The 14,357-nt window shown below is 43.8% G+C and overlaps 1 protein-coding gene across 1 annotated transcript; it reads right to left on the bottom strand.

Moving 5' to 3' along the window:
• Nucleotides 1–808: 808 nt before the first annotated feature.
• On the bottom strand, nucleotides 809–13,890 carry LOC121554883 (hatching enzyme 1.2-like). Its single transcript, XM_041868603.2, has 8 exons — nucleotides 13,759–13,890; nucleotides 13,625–13,667; nucleotides 13,488–13,553; nucleotides 7,649–7,801; nucleotides 1,577–1,694; nucleotides 1,215–1,393; nucleotides 1,036–1,117; nucleotides 809–941 (listed from the first exon to the last, which is right to left on the bottom strand). The coding sequence occupies exons 1-8, from the start codon at nucleotides 13,837–13,839 to the stop codon at nucleotides 809–811; spliced, it is 855 nt and encodes a 284-aa protein (XP_041724537.2). The 5' UTR covers nucleotides 13,840–13,890.
• Between the last annotated feature and the right edge of the window lie 467 nt (nucleotides 13,891–14,357).

Below are 14,357 nucleotides of genomic sequence, written 5' to 3'. Positions count from 1 at the left end.
TTTCATTTCTTGCATCACTGATGAATTCTGTGGTAATAAATGTTCCTTTTAGAAAGTATCACGTGAGAGAGGACCTCTACAGTAATATTCATTCTAAACTTAATTCAGCGCTTACCTGGATAGGTAGAGTGCAGGTTTGGGTCATCACCCCCAAGATGATTCCTAGAGAGATCATGACTTCCATGACCCAGACCGATCTTCAGGTCCTAACACCACACCTATATAGACCTCTAACCCCACCCCTCACCTCCTGAGGTCTGCACTGATTGGTTACATGTTCTGATGTTACAGGATGAATCATATCCCAGAACTTTGATCCCTCGTCTGCCCCTCGTGTCGTCCTATGACATTAACACAAATCCATTGATGGCACTTAACAACGTCCTCCAGCTATACCCCGTACTTTTACACAGGACATTCAGCACTTTCAGAGACGAGCCATTTAAAGGTGTTGTCCCAGAACTGATATATTAAAACAGGTAAACAGTCATTTCTCAGACTTGTGTGACACAACAACATGTGATGTGATATACAAAATAACAGCTGCTACCAAAGTTGTCAATCAATCTTTATTTAAATGCTCCATTTATCTGACACCAGAGATTGTATTCAGTGGGATGTTTCACTGTTTGATTAATACTCCTCCAGGGTTTCTGTCAAAAGTGAGAGAGAGGAATCAGAAAGGTCACGAGGACACATCTAGTGATCATACCTTTGTTCTATATTGACAACCTTTGAAAAACTAATACAAAATAATAACTCATTTAAAAAAATAACTTTGCCTCAAATGTGAAGGAAATATTGTTTGCTACCAACCACAGTTGTAGAGTTTGTTAATCTTCATCTTGTCCAGTTCACTGAGACCGGTCCTCTGCCCCAGAATGTTCCGGTGGTTCCTCTTAGCGATGATAGTCGGATCTCCATCTTCTGAATAGGCATACCTGCATTCACACAGAAACGGCATTGGAAGACTACCTTCACATATAGTTCCATCTGATAATAGTGAGTTAATGAAATAACTTCCTTGCTACATACATTCCAAAGTGCATGATGGAGCCGTAGTCATAGGGAGTGTCCAGATTGTTGGTTTTGAACTTCTCAAAGTTCCGTACGCGATCTGTTGCCGGAGAACACATTTCAGTTGATTGAATATACCGAATGAACATTAAAACGACCCCAACCATAGTGTCAACAGCCTCACGTCTGTCTCTCACCCTTCCAGATGTTCTCCCACAGGACAGTGACATAGTTGTCCCGGTCGGCGCGGGAATGTTCGTGCACAAAGCCCAGGGCATGCATGAGTTCATGGGAGGCCACCCCAGACCACATACAGTCAGGAGACTGTAGAGATACAGTCTGTCTGCCACCACGCTGCCCTAGGTACGACCAGCACCTAAACAACACCAGCAGTACACACAGTCCCTTAGCTAAAGGGGAGACAAGGGGCGTCTGTAATGCCACACTATGTCTCACAGAAATCTATGACCAGAAGTAGTGCACTACATAGGGAATAAGGACCATAGATTCATAGATTCAGACAAACTCATCATCACATTACAAAGTGGTTCTCTCTCACCCTGACTTAGGCTGGATATCCAGGAAGTCCCGCTGATGCGTCCATGGAACAAAACGTACACAGGTTCCTCTCTCCACCTTCTCCATACCAGACTTGATTATCCTCTCATCCAAATCACCTGTGGAGGGAAAGGGAGAAACACATTCAAGAAAAAGAAGAAGACGACTGAGGAGGAGAAGATGGAGAAGAAATTCAATCAGTCAACAAAACATCCCTATTGTGTGAATATTCACCTCCAGCCCACATAGTATATACAGTGGGGAAAAAAAGTATTTAGTCAGCCACCAATTGTGCAGGTTCTCCCACTTAAAAAGATGAGAGAGGCCTGTAATTTTCATCATAGGTACACGTCAACTATGACAGACAAAATGAGAAAAGAAAATCCAGAAAATCACATTGTAGGATTTTTAATGAATTTATTTTCAAATTATGGTGGAAAATAAGTATTTGGTCAATAACAAAGTTTCTCAATACTTTGTTATATACCCTTTGTTGGCAATGACACAGGTCAAACGTTTTCTGTAAGTCTTCACAAGGTTTTCACACACTGTTGCTGGTATTTTGGCCCATTCCTCCTTGCAGATCTCCTCTAGAGTAGTGATGTTTTGGGGCTGTCGCTGGGCAACACGGACTTTCAACTCCTCCAAAGATTTTCTATGGGGTTGAGATCTGGAGACTGGCTAGGCCACTCCAGGACCTTGAAATGCTTCTTACGAAGCCACTCCTTCGTTGCCCGGCGGTGTGTTTGGGATCATTGTCATGCTGAAAGACCCAGCCACGTTTCATCTTCAATGCCCTTGCTGATGGAAGGAGGTTTTCACTCAAAATCTCACGATACATGGCCCCCATTCATTTTTTTCCTTTACGGATCAGTCGTCCTGGTCCCTTTGCAGAAAAACAGCCCCAAAGCATGATGTTTCCACCCCCATGCTTCACAGTAGGTATGGTGCAACTCAGCATTCTTTGTCCTCCAAACACGACGAGTTGAGTTTTTACCAAAAAGTTATATTTTGGTTTCATCTGTCCATATGACATTCTCCCAATACTCTTCTGGATCATCCAAATGCACTCTAGCAAACTTCAGACGGGCCTGGACATGTACTGGCTTAAGCAGGGGGACACGTCTTGCACTGCAGGATTTGAGTCCCTGGCGGCGTAGTGTGTTACTGATGGTAGGCTTTGTTACTTTGGTCCCAGCTCTCTGCAGGTCATTCACTAGGTCCCCCCGTGTGGTTCTGGGATTTTTGCTCACCATTCTTGTGATCATTTTGACCCCACGGGGTGAGAACTTGCGTGGAGCCCCAGATCGAGGGAGATTATCAGTGGTCTTGTATGTCTTCCATTTCCTAATAATTGCTCCCACAGTTGATTTCTTCAAACCAAGCTGCTTACCTATTGCAGATTCAGTCTTCCAAGCCTGGTGCAGGTCTACAATTTTGTTTCTGGTGTCCTTTGACAGCTCTTTGGTCTTGGCCATAGTGGAGTTTGGAGTGTGACTGTTTGAGGTTGTGGACAGGTGTCATTAATACAGGTAACGAGTGGAGGACAGAGGAGCCTCTTAAAGAAGAAGTTACAGGTCTGTGAGAGCCAGACATCTTGCTTGTTTGTAGGTGACCAAATACTTATTTTCCACCATCATTTGCAAATAAATTCATTAAAAATCCTACAATGTGATTTTCTGGATTTTTTTTCCTCAATTTGTCTGTCATAGTTGACGTGTACCTATGATGAAAATTACAGGCCTCTCTCATCTTTTTAAGTGGGAGAACTTGCACAATTGGTGGCTGACTAAATACTTTTTTCCCCCACTGTATATATACACACACACACACACACAACATATTAGTGTAAAGGTACAGGACCAACTATATACTCTCTCTCTCTCTCTCTCTCTCTCTCTCTCTCGTTTTAGAACACCTATTCATTCAAGGGTTTTTCTTTATTTTTACTGTTTTCTATGAAATAACACATATGGAATCAACACCAGATAAGTGTTAAACAAATCAAAAAATATTTTATGTTTGAGATTCTTCAAATAGCCACCCTTTGCCTTGACGACAGCTTTGCACACTCTTGGCATTCTCTCAACCAGCTTCATGAGGTAGTCACCTGGAATGCATTTCAATTAACAGGTGTGCCTTGTTTTAAAAGTTAATTTATGGAATTTATATACTTCTTAATAAGTTTGAGCCAATCGGTTGTGTTGTGACAAGGTAGGGGGAGGGTATACAGAAGATAGACCTATTTAGTAAAAGCGCTATGATGAAACTGGCTCTCATGAGGACCGCCACAGGAATGGAAGATCCAGAGTTACCTCTGCTGCAGAGGATAAGTTCATCAGAGTTACCAGCCTCAGAAATTGCAGCCCAAATAAATGCTTCACAGAGTTCAAGTAACAGACATATCTCAACATCAACTGTTCAGAGGGGACTGTGTGAATCATGCCTTCATGGTCGAATTGCTGCAAAGAAACCACTACTAAATGACACCAATAAGAAGAAGAGACTTGCTTGGGCCAAGAAACACGAGCAATGGACATTAGACCGGTGGAAATGTGTCCTTTGGTCTGGAGTCCAAAGGAGGAGGTGTTATGGTGTGGGGGTGCTTTGCTGGTGACACTGTCAGTGATTTATTTAGAATTCAAGGCACAATTAACCAGCATGGCTACCACAGCATTCTGCAGCGATACGCCATCCCATCTGGTTTGGGCTTAGTGGGAATATAATTTGTTTTTCAACAGGACAATGACCAAACACACCTCCAGGCTGTGTAAGGGCTATTTTACCAAGAAGCAGAGTGATGGAGTGCTGCATCAGATGACCTGGCCTCCATAATCCCCAGACCTCAATCCAATTGAGATGGTTTGGGATGAGTCGGACGGCAGAGTGAAGGAAAAGCAGCCAACAAGTGCTCAGCATATGTGGGAACTCCTTTAAGACTGTTGGAAAAGCATTCCAGGTGAAGCTGGTTGACCCCCCTTGGTATTTTTCTTATTTTGTTGCCTTACAACCTGGAATTAAAATGGATTTTGTATCATTTGATTTACACAACATGCCTACCACTTTGAAGATGCAAAATATTTTTTATTGTGAAACAAACAAGACAAAAAAACAGAAAACTTGAGCGTGCATAACTATTCACCCCCCCAAAGTCAATACTTTGTAGAGCCACCTTCTGCAGCAATTACAGCTGCAAGTCTCTTGGGGTATGTCTCTACAAGCTTGGCACATCTAGCCACTGGGATTTTTGCCCATTCTTCAAGGCAAAACTGCTCCAGCTCCTTCAAGTCAGATGGGTTCCGCTGGTGTACAGCAATCTTGAAGTCATACCACAGATTCTCAATTGGATTGAGGTCTGGGCTTTGACTAGGCCATTCCAAGACATTTAAATGTTTCTCCTTAAACCACTCAAATGTTGCTTTAGCAGTATGCTTAGGGTCATTGTCCTGCTGGAAGGTGAACCTCCGTCCCAGTCTCAAATCTCTGGAAGACTGAAACAGGTTTTCCTCAAGAATCATTCCTTCAATTCTGACCAGTTTCTCAGTCCCTGCCGATAAAAAACATCCCCACAGCATGATGCTGCCACCACCATGCTTCACTGTGGGGATGGTGTTCTCGGGGTGATGAGAGGTGTTGGGTTTGCGCCAGACATAGCGTTTTCCTTGATGGCCATAAAGCTCAATTTTAGTGTCATCTGACCAGAGTACCTTCTTCCATATTTACATTTACATTTACATTTACGTCATTTAGCATATGTTTGGGGAGTCTCCCACATGGCTTTTGGCGAACACCAAACGTGTTTGCCGATTTCTTTCGTTAAAGCAATGGATTTTAACTGGCCACTCTTCCGTAAAGCCCAGCTCTGTGGAGTGTACGGCTTAAAGTGGTCCTATGGACAGATACTCCAATCTCCACTGTGGAGCTTTGCAGCTCCTTCAGGGTTATCTTTGGTCTCTTTGTTGCCTCGGATTAATGCCCTCCTTGCCTGGTCCATGAGTTTTGGTGGGTGGCCCTCTCTTGGCAGGTTTATTGTGGTGCCATATTCTTTCCATTTTTTAATAATGGATTTAATGGTGCTCCGTGGGATGTTCAAAGTTTCTGATATTTTTGTATAACCCAACCCTGATCTGTACTTCTCCTCAACTTTGTCCCTGACCTGTGTGGAGAGCTCCTTGGTCTTCATGGTGCCGCTTGCTTGGTGGTGCCCCTTGCTTAGTGGTGCCCCTTGCTTGGTGGTGCCCCTTGCTTGGTGGTGCCCCTTGCTTGGTGGTGCCCCTTGCTTGGTGGTGCCCCTTGCTTGGTGGTGCCCCTTGCTTGGTGGTGCCCCTTGCTTAGTGGTGTTGCAGACTCTGGGGCCTTTCAGAACAGGTGTATGTACACTATCGTTCAAAAGTTTGGGTCACTTAGAAATGTCCTTGTTTTCGAAAGAAAAGCAATTTTTTTGTCCATTAAAATAACATCAAATTGATCAGAAATACAGTGTAGACATTGTTAATGTTGTAAATGGCTATTGTAGCTGGAAACGGCTGATTTGTAATGGAATATCTACATCGGCGTACAGAGGCCCATTATCAGCAACCATCAGTCCTGTGTTCCAATGGCACGTTGTGTTTGCTAATCCAAGTTTATAATTTTAAAAGGCTAATTAATCATTAGAAAACCCTTTTGCAATTATGTTAGCACAGCTGAAAACTGTTCTGCTGATTAAAGAAGCAATAAAACGGGCCTTCTTGAGACTAGTTGAGTATCTGGAGCATCAGCAATTGTGGGTTCAATTTCAGGCTCAAAATGGCAGAAACAAATAACTTTCTTCTGAAACTTGTCAGTCTATTCTTGTTCTGAGAAATGAAGGCTATTCCATGCAAGAAATTGCCAAGAAACTGAAGATCTCGTACAACGCTGTGTACTACTCCCTTCACAGAACAGCGCAAACTGGATCTAACCAGAATAGAAAGAGGAGTGGGAGGACCCGGTGCACAACTGAGCAAGAGGACAAATACATTACAGTGTCTAGTTTGAGAAACAGACGCCTCACAGGTCCTCAACTGGCAGCTTCATTAAATAGTACCCGCAAAACACCAGTCTCAACGTCAACAGTGAAGAGGCGACTCCGGGATGCTGACCTTCTAGGCAGAGTTGCAAAGAATAATACATATCTCAGACTGGCCAATAAAAAGAAAAGATTAAGATGGGCAAAAGAACACAGACACTGGACAGAGGAAGGTTGTAAAAAAGTGTTATGGACAGACGAATCGTAGTTTGAGGTGTTCGGATCACAAAGAACATTTGTGAGACGCAGACCAAATGAAAAGATGTTGGAGGATTGCTTGATGCCACCTGTCAAGCATGGTGGAGGCAATGTGATGGTCTGGGGTGCTTTGGTGGTGGTAAAGTGGGAGATTTGTACAGGGTAAAAGGGATCTTGAAGAAGGAAGGCTATCACTCCATTTTGCAACGCCATGCCATATCCTGTGGACGGCGCTTGATTGGAGCCAATTTCCTCCTACAACAGGACAATGACCCAAAGCACAGTTCCAAACTAAGCAATAGCTATTTAGGGAAGAAGCAGTCAGCTGGTATTCTGTCTATAATGGAGTGGCCAGCACAGTCACCGGATCTCAACCCTATTGAGCTGTTGTGGGAGCAGCTTGACCGTATGGTACGTAAGAATTGCCCATCAAGCCAATCCAACTTGTGGGAGGTGCTTCATGTAGCATGGGGTGAAATCTCTTCAGATTACCTCAACAAATTCACAACTAGAATGCCAAAGGTCTGCAAGGCTGTAATTGCTGCAAATTGAAGATTTTTTGATGAAAGCAAAGTTTGAAGGACACAATTATTAGTTCAATTAAAAATCATTATTTCTAACCTTGTCAATGACTACATTTCCTATTCATTTTGCTACATTTCCTATTCAAACTCAAGGAAATGTCTAAGTGACCCCAAACTTTTGAACGGTAGTGGGTGTGTGTGTATGTATGTGTATATGTATATATATATATATATTAGTAGAAAGGTACAGGACCAACAGCCCCTATCTGAAACACTACTGCGTAGCCTACGGGTAACTTACTGTAGTCCAAGGAGAGCCTGTATGCGATGTAGACGTGTCCGTCCACTGACTTGGACCACAGACAGCTGCGTGCGAAACAGGCCTTAGAGCGCCTCCCGGTGGTCACAGCGATATCTCCTTCCCTGAAACTAGTGCCGTCTGGAACCTGGGCAGCTAGGGAAGGCAGAGACAACACAACATGGGGACTCAGCCCATAAAACACCATACAGAGTGGCCAACATAGGTCAGCCCTGTCTACAAGTATCAAATCAAATGTATTTATAAAGCCCTGTCTACATCTACTAAGTATCAAATCCAATCCCATGTATTTATAAAGCCCTGTCTACATGTACTAAGTATCAAATCAAGTCACATGTATTTTATTAAGCCCTTTCTACATCAGCAGTTGTCACAAAGTGCTTATACAGAAACCCAGCCTAAAACCCCAAACAGCAGCAATGCAGATGTAGAAGCACCGTGGCTAGGAAAACCTCCCTAGAAAGGGAAAGGGATGGTCAATCTGACAGAGCTCCAGAGTTCCTCTGTGGAGATGGGAGAACCTTCCAGAAGGACAACCATCTCTGCAGCACAACACCAATCAGGCCTTTATGGTAGAGTGGCCAGACATGGTAGACCCGGCTATCCTCACCATAAGGCGATAGTTCTCCTGTATATTAAGACTACAGCGGCTACAATGAGAAGGCATAATGTTACTTAGCTTTTTTGGGCCGGAGGAGGTCCTGCAAATCTATGTCCAGATAAACTGTCCTGCAGATCCATGTCCAGATAAAGTGTCCGCAGTGAAAAAGTTGAATTAAAAAAGTTTAGAGGCCAAAACTAAGACGTTGCTAAACTTCTTCTTTGAGTTTTTATTGGCGGACCGTAACCAGAGAACAGAGGCATACACCGCCACCTACTGCCGATCACGACCTATCTATACCACTATATTCTCTATCTATACCACTATATTCTCTATCTATACCACTATATTCTCTATCTATACCACTATATTCTCTATCTATACCACTATATTCTCTATCTATACCACTATATTCTCTTAATAACTGACCCTGAATTTCGAACAAAATCTAAACTGTACTCTTTCAGTCGGATTTAAATGTCTATTCAGATCCCTACACAGGCTCAGGAACCTGGGAGTGGGGAACCTTTTCATTCAGTACTCCCTGTAACATTTTGGCTGTAAAGTCCTGGAGATCCAGAAATCTATTTGCCGCCTTCACAATGAATATGTGATGATGATGTCTAGCTTCTTAGATTTTTTTATTAGTTTGACTAATTTAACACGCAATTTATCACTTGTACTATAAACGCAACAAAGTCTATTTTCTTCACTGTTAGTTTGTTGGGATCCTTCTCCTGCATGGCAGACTGTGGGACATCCACTACCATCTCCTCTCTACTCACTCATTCACCTATTTTCACTGCCTCCACATAGGAGACCTGCTGGATAGCCCTGATTCTAGCTACTGCAACCTCCTTCATCCTTGCACTCCGGGAACTCAGGAACGTGATTCCCATCACAATTACAGCAACATGCTTCATCTGACTACGACCTTCTGTACATACGGTCTCACCTCATATCTCCGCGGTCAAACGACCACCCCTCATCACTGTCAAACGCTCCCTAAAACACTTCAGCGAGCAGGCCTTTCTAATTGACCTGGCCCGGGTATCCTGGATGGATATTGACCTCATTCCGTCAGTAGAGGATGCCTGGATGTTCTTCAAAAGTGCTTTCCTCTCCATCTTAAATAAGCATGCCCCATTCAAAAAATTCAGAACTAAGAACAGATATAGCCCCTGGTTCACCCCAGACTTGACTGCCCTTGACCAGCACAAAAACATCCTGTGGTGTACTGCATTAGCATCGAACAGCCCTCGCGATATGAAACTTTTCAGGGAAGTCAGGAACAAATATACACAATCAGTTAGGAAAGCAAAGGCTAGCTTTTTAAAACAGAAATTTGCATCCTGTAGCACTAACTCCAAAAGGTTTTGGGACACTGTAAAGTCCATGGAGAATAAGAGCACCTCCTCCCAGCTGCCCACTGCACTGAGGCTAGGAAACACTGTCACCACCGATAAATCTACGATAATCAAGAATTTCAATAAGCATTTTGCTACGGCTGGCCATGCTTTCCACCTGGCTACCCCTACCCCGGCCACCAGCTCTGCTCCCTCCGCTGCAACTTGCCCATGCCCCCCCCGCTTCTCCTTCACACAAATTCAGATAGCTGATGTTCTGAAAGAGCTGCAAAATCTGGACCCCTAAAAATCAGCTGGGCTAGACAATCTGGACCCTTTCTTTCTAAAATTAGCAGCCGAAATTGTCGCAACCCCTATTACTAGCCTGTTCAACCTCTCTTTTGTATCATCTGAGATCCCAAGAGATTGGAAAGCTGCCGCGGTCATCCCCCTCTTCAAAGGGGGTGACACTCTAGATCAGGGTTCTTCAATCCTGGTCCTGGAGGGCCGAAACACTTCTGTTTTTTATTTCTACCTGGTAGTTAATTGCACTCACCTGGTTTTCCCAGGTCTGAATTAGCCCCTGATTAGAAGGAGAGGATGAAAAACAGGGTGTTTGCCCCTCCAGGACCAGGATTGAAGAACCTGCTCTAGATCCAAACTGTTACAGACCTATATCCATCCTGCCCTGCCTTTCGAAAGTATTTGAAAGCCAAGTTAACAAACAGATCACCGACCATTTCGAATCCCATTGTACCTTCTCCGATATGCAATCCGGTTTCCAAGCTGGTCATGGGTGCACCTCAGCCATGCTCAAGGTCCTAAACGATATTATAACCGCGATCGATAAAAGACAGTACTGTGCAGCCATCTTCATCGACCTGGCCAAGGCTTTCGACACTGTCAATCATCGCATTCTTATTGGCAGACTAAATAGCCTTGGTTTCTCAAATGACTGCCTCGCCTGGTTCACCAACTACTTCTCAAATAGAGTTCAATGTGTCAAATCGGAGGGCCTGTTGTCTGGACCTCTGGCAGTCTCTATGGGGTGCCACATGGTTCAATTCTCGGGCCGACTCTAATCTCTGTGTATATCAATGATGTCGCTCTTGCTGCTGGTGACTCTCAGATCCACCTCTATGCAGACAACACCATTTTGTATACATCTGGCCCTTCATTGGACACTGTGTTAACAAACCTCCAAACGAGCTTCAACGCCATACAACACTCCTTCCGTAGCCTCCAACTGCTCTTAAACGCTAGTAAAACTAAATGCATGCTCTTCAATCGAACGCTGCTTGCACCCGCCCGCCCGACTAGAATCACTACTCTCGGCGGGTCTGACTTAGAATATATGAACAACTACAAATACCTAGGTGTCTGGTTAGACTGTAAACTCTCCTTCCAGACTCACATTAAGCATCTCCAATCCAAAGTTAAATCTAGAATCGGCTTCCTATTTCGCAACAAAGCCTTCTTCACTCATGCTGCCAAACATGCCCTCGTAAAACTGACTATCCTACCGATCCTTGACTTCGGCGATGTCATTTACAAAATAGCTTCCAACACTCTACTCAGCAAATTGGATGTAGTCTATCACAGTGCCATCCGGTTTGTCACCAAAGCCCCATATACTACCCATCATTGTGACCTGTACGCTCTCGTTGGCTGGCCCTCACTACATATTTGTCCACAAACCCACTGGCTCCAGGTCATCTATAAATCACTGCTAGGCAAATCCCCGCCTTATCTTAGCTCATTGGTCACCATAGCAACACCCACCCGTAGTCTGCGTTCCAGCAGGTATATCTCACTGGTCATCTCCAAAGCCAACACCTCCTTTGGCCGCCATTCCTTCCAGTTCTCTGCTGCAAATGACTGGAACGAACTGCAAAAATCTCTGAAGCTGGAGACTCTTATCTCCCTCACTAACTTTAACATCAGTTGTCAGAGCAGCTTACCGATCACTGCACCTGTAAACAGCCCATCTGTAATTAGCCCACCCAACTACCTCATCCCCATATTGTTATTTATTTTGCTCATTTGCACCCCAGTATCTCGATTCGCACATCATCTTCTGCACATCTATCATTCCAGTGTTAATACTAAATTGTAATTATTTTGCACTATGGCCTATTTATTGCCTTACCTCCATAACTTGCTACATTTGCACACACTGTATATAGATTTTCTGTTGTATTTTTGACTTTATGTTTGTTTTTACCCCATATGTAACTCTGTGTTGTTGTTTTTATAACACTGCTTTGCTTTATCTTGGCCAGGTCGCAGTTGTAAATGAGAACTTGTTCTCAACTGGCTTCCCTGGTTAAATAAAAATAAAAACCGAAGTTTTAACTAAGTTGGGAGAACAATTTCATCAAACGACAGTAAAACTGACAGGCTTTGCTCCTTCTTTCCGTCTATCATGTGATTGAAGTGACGTGCGTCTACCCCTCCTGGAATGTTAACCCTAAACCACACAGCCTCTATGTCCAACGAGACACCAGAGATGACACCTTTAACCGGTGCCCTACTCTGAAAACATCATACGTCGCCATCTTGTTGAGCCACAGAGCTTTCTCCTTTTACGCTTTTGACACACACAAAATCAACATCATACAGCTCCTGGTCTCTGACCGGTTCCACTTTTCCCAGTTCGTCCTTCACCATCTTCCAGACCCCAAAAAAACATCCTTGCTTGTGAATCACACTCCAAACCAACACTCCTGTCACCCACATTGAGAGACGGGTCGGACCAAGGTGCAGCGTGAAAAGCGTACATGCTTATTATATAGAATAAACATACAAAACAACGTGACGTGAAAGTGCTATACAAATAATATAATAATAATAATAATATGCCATTTAGCAGACGCTTTTATCCAAAGTGACTTACAGTCATGCGTGCACACATTTTTGTGTATGGGTGCTCCCGGGGATCGAACCCACTACCTTGGCGTTACAAGCGCCGCGCTCTACCAGCTGAGCTACAGAGGACCAGCCGAACAGGAACAAGATCCCACAAACAAGGACTGCATCCAGGCTGCCTAAGTATGATCCCCAATCAGAGACAACGTGCGACAGCTGCCTCTGATTGGGAATCACACCCGGCCAGACATAGAAATACAACAACCTAGAACTAAACATGCACACCCTGACCAAACTAACTAGAGTTCTAGAGGTCAGGGCGTGACACCTCCAAACCAACACTCCAAACCGACACTCCAAACCACACTCCAAACCAACACTCCAAACCGACACTCCAAACCACACTCCAAACCGACACTCCAAACCGACACTCCAAACCGACACTCCAAACCAACACTCCAACCCAACACTCCAACACTCCAAACCAACATTCCAAACCAACACTCCAAACCAACACTCCAACCAACACTCCAACCAACACTCCAACCCAACACTCCAACCAACACTCCAACCAACACTCCAACCCAACACTCCAACCCAACACTCCAACCCAACACTCCAACCCAACACTCCATTTCCACCTTTAGCCATTTTTACTCCACTCTTCTTCACCATCCTCACCAACTGTAGTCACGGCAACAAAATCGCACAAAGCTTCCGCTTCCGCCATTGGTCCTCCAAAGTCGGAGCTCTAGAAAGATGGCAGAGTTTCTGACTTCCTCCTCACTTCTGCTAAACTTGTTAAATACAGAGTTTTAAGTTATTTAGTTATTAAGAGTAAAAAGCTAAAAGGTTTGGCAGGTAGCCAAGTAGCAACAAACACTACAGTAGTACGGAGACAATGCGGAAGTGCGATGCGTCACCAGTCACGTGATTAGTCCTCTGAGAACTGCTCTGACTAGTGGAAGGCTGTAGACCTTTAGCAAAAGATGAAGGTTTTTTTTACCTTGGAACTCATTGGCCTCCATGATTTGATCCATTGCTGTCATCTCACTGTGTACAATGTGATCATCTAAAACATAAAAGATGTTAATCGTGGTATTCTCGTATTATGAAATGTTGGGTAATATGTGAGTTGTTTACCTGAATAACTCCTGGGGACTCTTTTGGAGCTCGTTGAAGAACTCTACCAAATAGAGCAAAATATCATTTTCATTGTAAAAACTCTACATGAAACAGTTTGGGTTACAACAGGTTGTAGTTGCAGTAGTGTTTACCTGAGCAGGTATGGCCCAGGCACAGGTAGTACAGCTGGAAACCACCATGGACAGCAGGGTCGTCACAGTCAGGTCCATCATGGGAATCAGGAAATGTTGAGTACTGCTGGCATCAGCCTTATATACAGCAGCTTCTAGGGATAACTTTACAAAGCATTCCAACCTAATTGTAGAGCCTTCAACCTGCTGTTTAACATAATAACCGGTATTCCAGTTTAGGGCTTGGTGGGACACGCCTCGTAAACAGCAACATCATTCAGCACCGTAGAGTCATGTCTGTATGCATAATGATAATGACTCCAGCTTTGGAGTGGTATGATTCAGCAACAAGGCCAGAGGGGGTGTGGTATATGACCAATATACCACGGCTAAGGGCTGTTCATACGCCTGACGCAACACGGAGTGGATAAGCCTTATCACTATTATAAACCGGTTAGTTATTGTGTCTTGTTTCAGTTAGTTAATGTGTCTTGTTTCAGTTAGTTAATGTGTCTTGTTTCAGTTAGTTAATGTCTTGTTTCAGTTAGTTAATGTCTTGTTTCAGTTAGTTAATGTGTCTTGTTTCAGTTAGTTATTGTGTCTTGTTTCAGTTAGTTATT

Source organism: Coregonus clupeaformis, chromosome 40, assembly GCF_020615455.1.
Source record: "Coregonus clupeaformis isolate EN_2021a chromosome 40, ASM2061545v1, whole genome shotgun sequence".
NCBI classification, from domain to species: Eukaryota; Metazoa; Chordata; class Actinopteri; order Salmoniformes; family Salmonidae; genus Coregonus; species Coregonus clupeaformis.
The sequence above is the reverse complement of the archived record's forward strand: the minus strand, read 5'-3'. Positions and strand labels throughout refer to the sequence as shown.

What these genes read in the sequence shown, in the direction of transcription:
- LOC121554883 (XM_041868603.2), bottom strand. Translation starts at nt 13,839, where the DNA reads ATGATGGACCTGACTGTGACGACCCTGCTGTCCATGGTGGTTTCCAGC. An exon ending in CAGGCTCTCCTTGGACTACA is followed by an intron (nt 1,695 to 7,648) that starts GTAAGTTACCCG and finishes TTCCCTCCACAG; the next exon opens with GTGATTTGGATGAGAGGATA. An exon ending in GATATCCAGCCTAAGTCAGG is followed by an intron (nt 1,394 to 1,576) that starts GTGAGAGAGAAC and finishes GGTGTTGTTTAG; the next exon opens with GTGCTGGTCGTACCTAGGGC.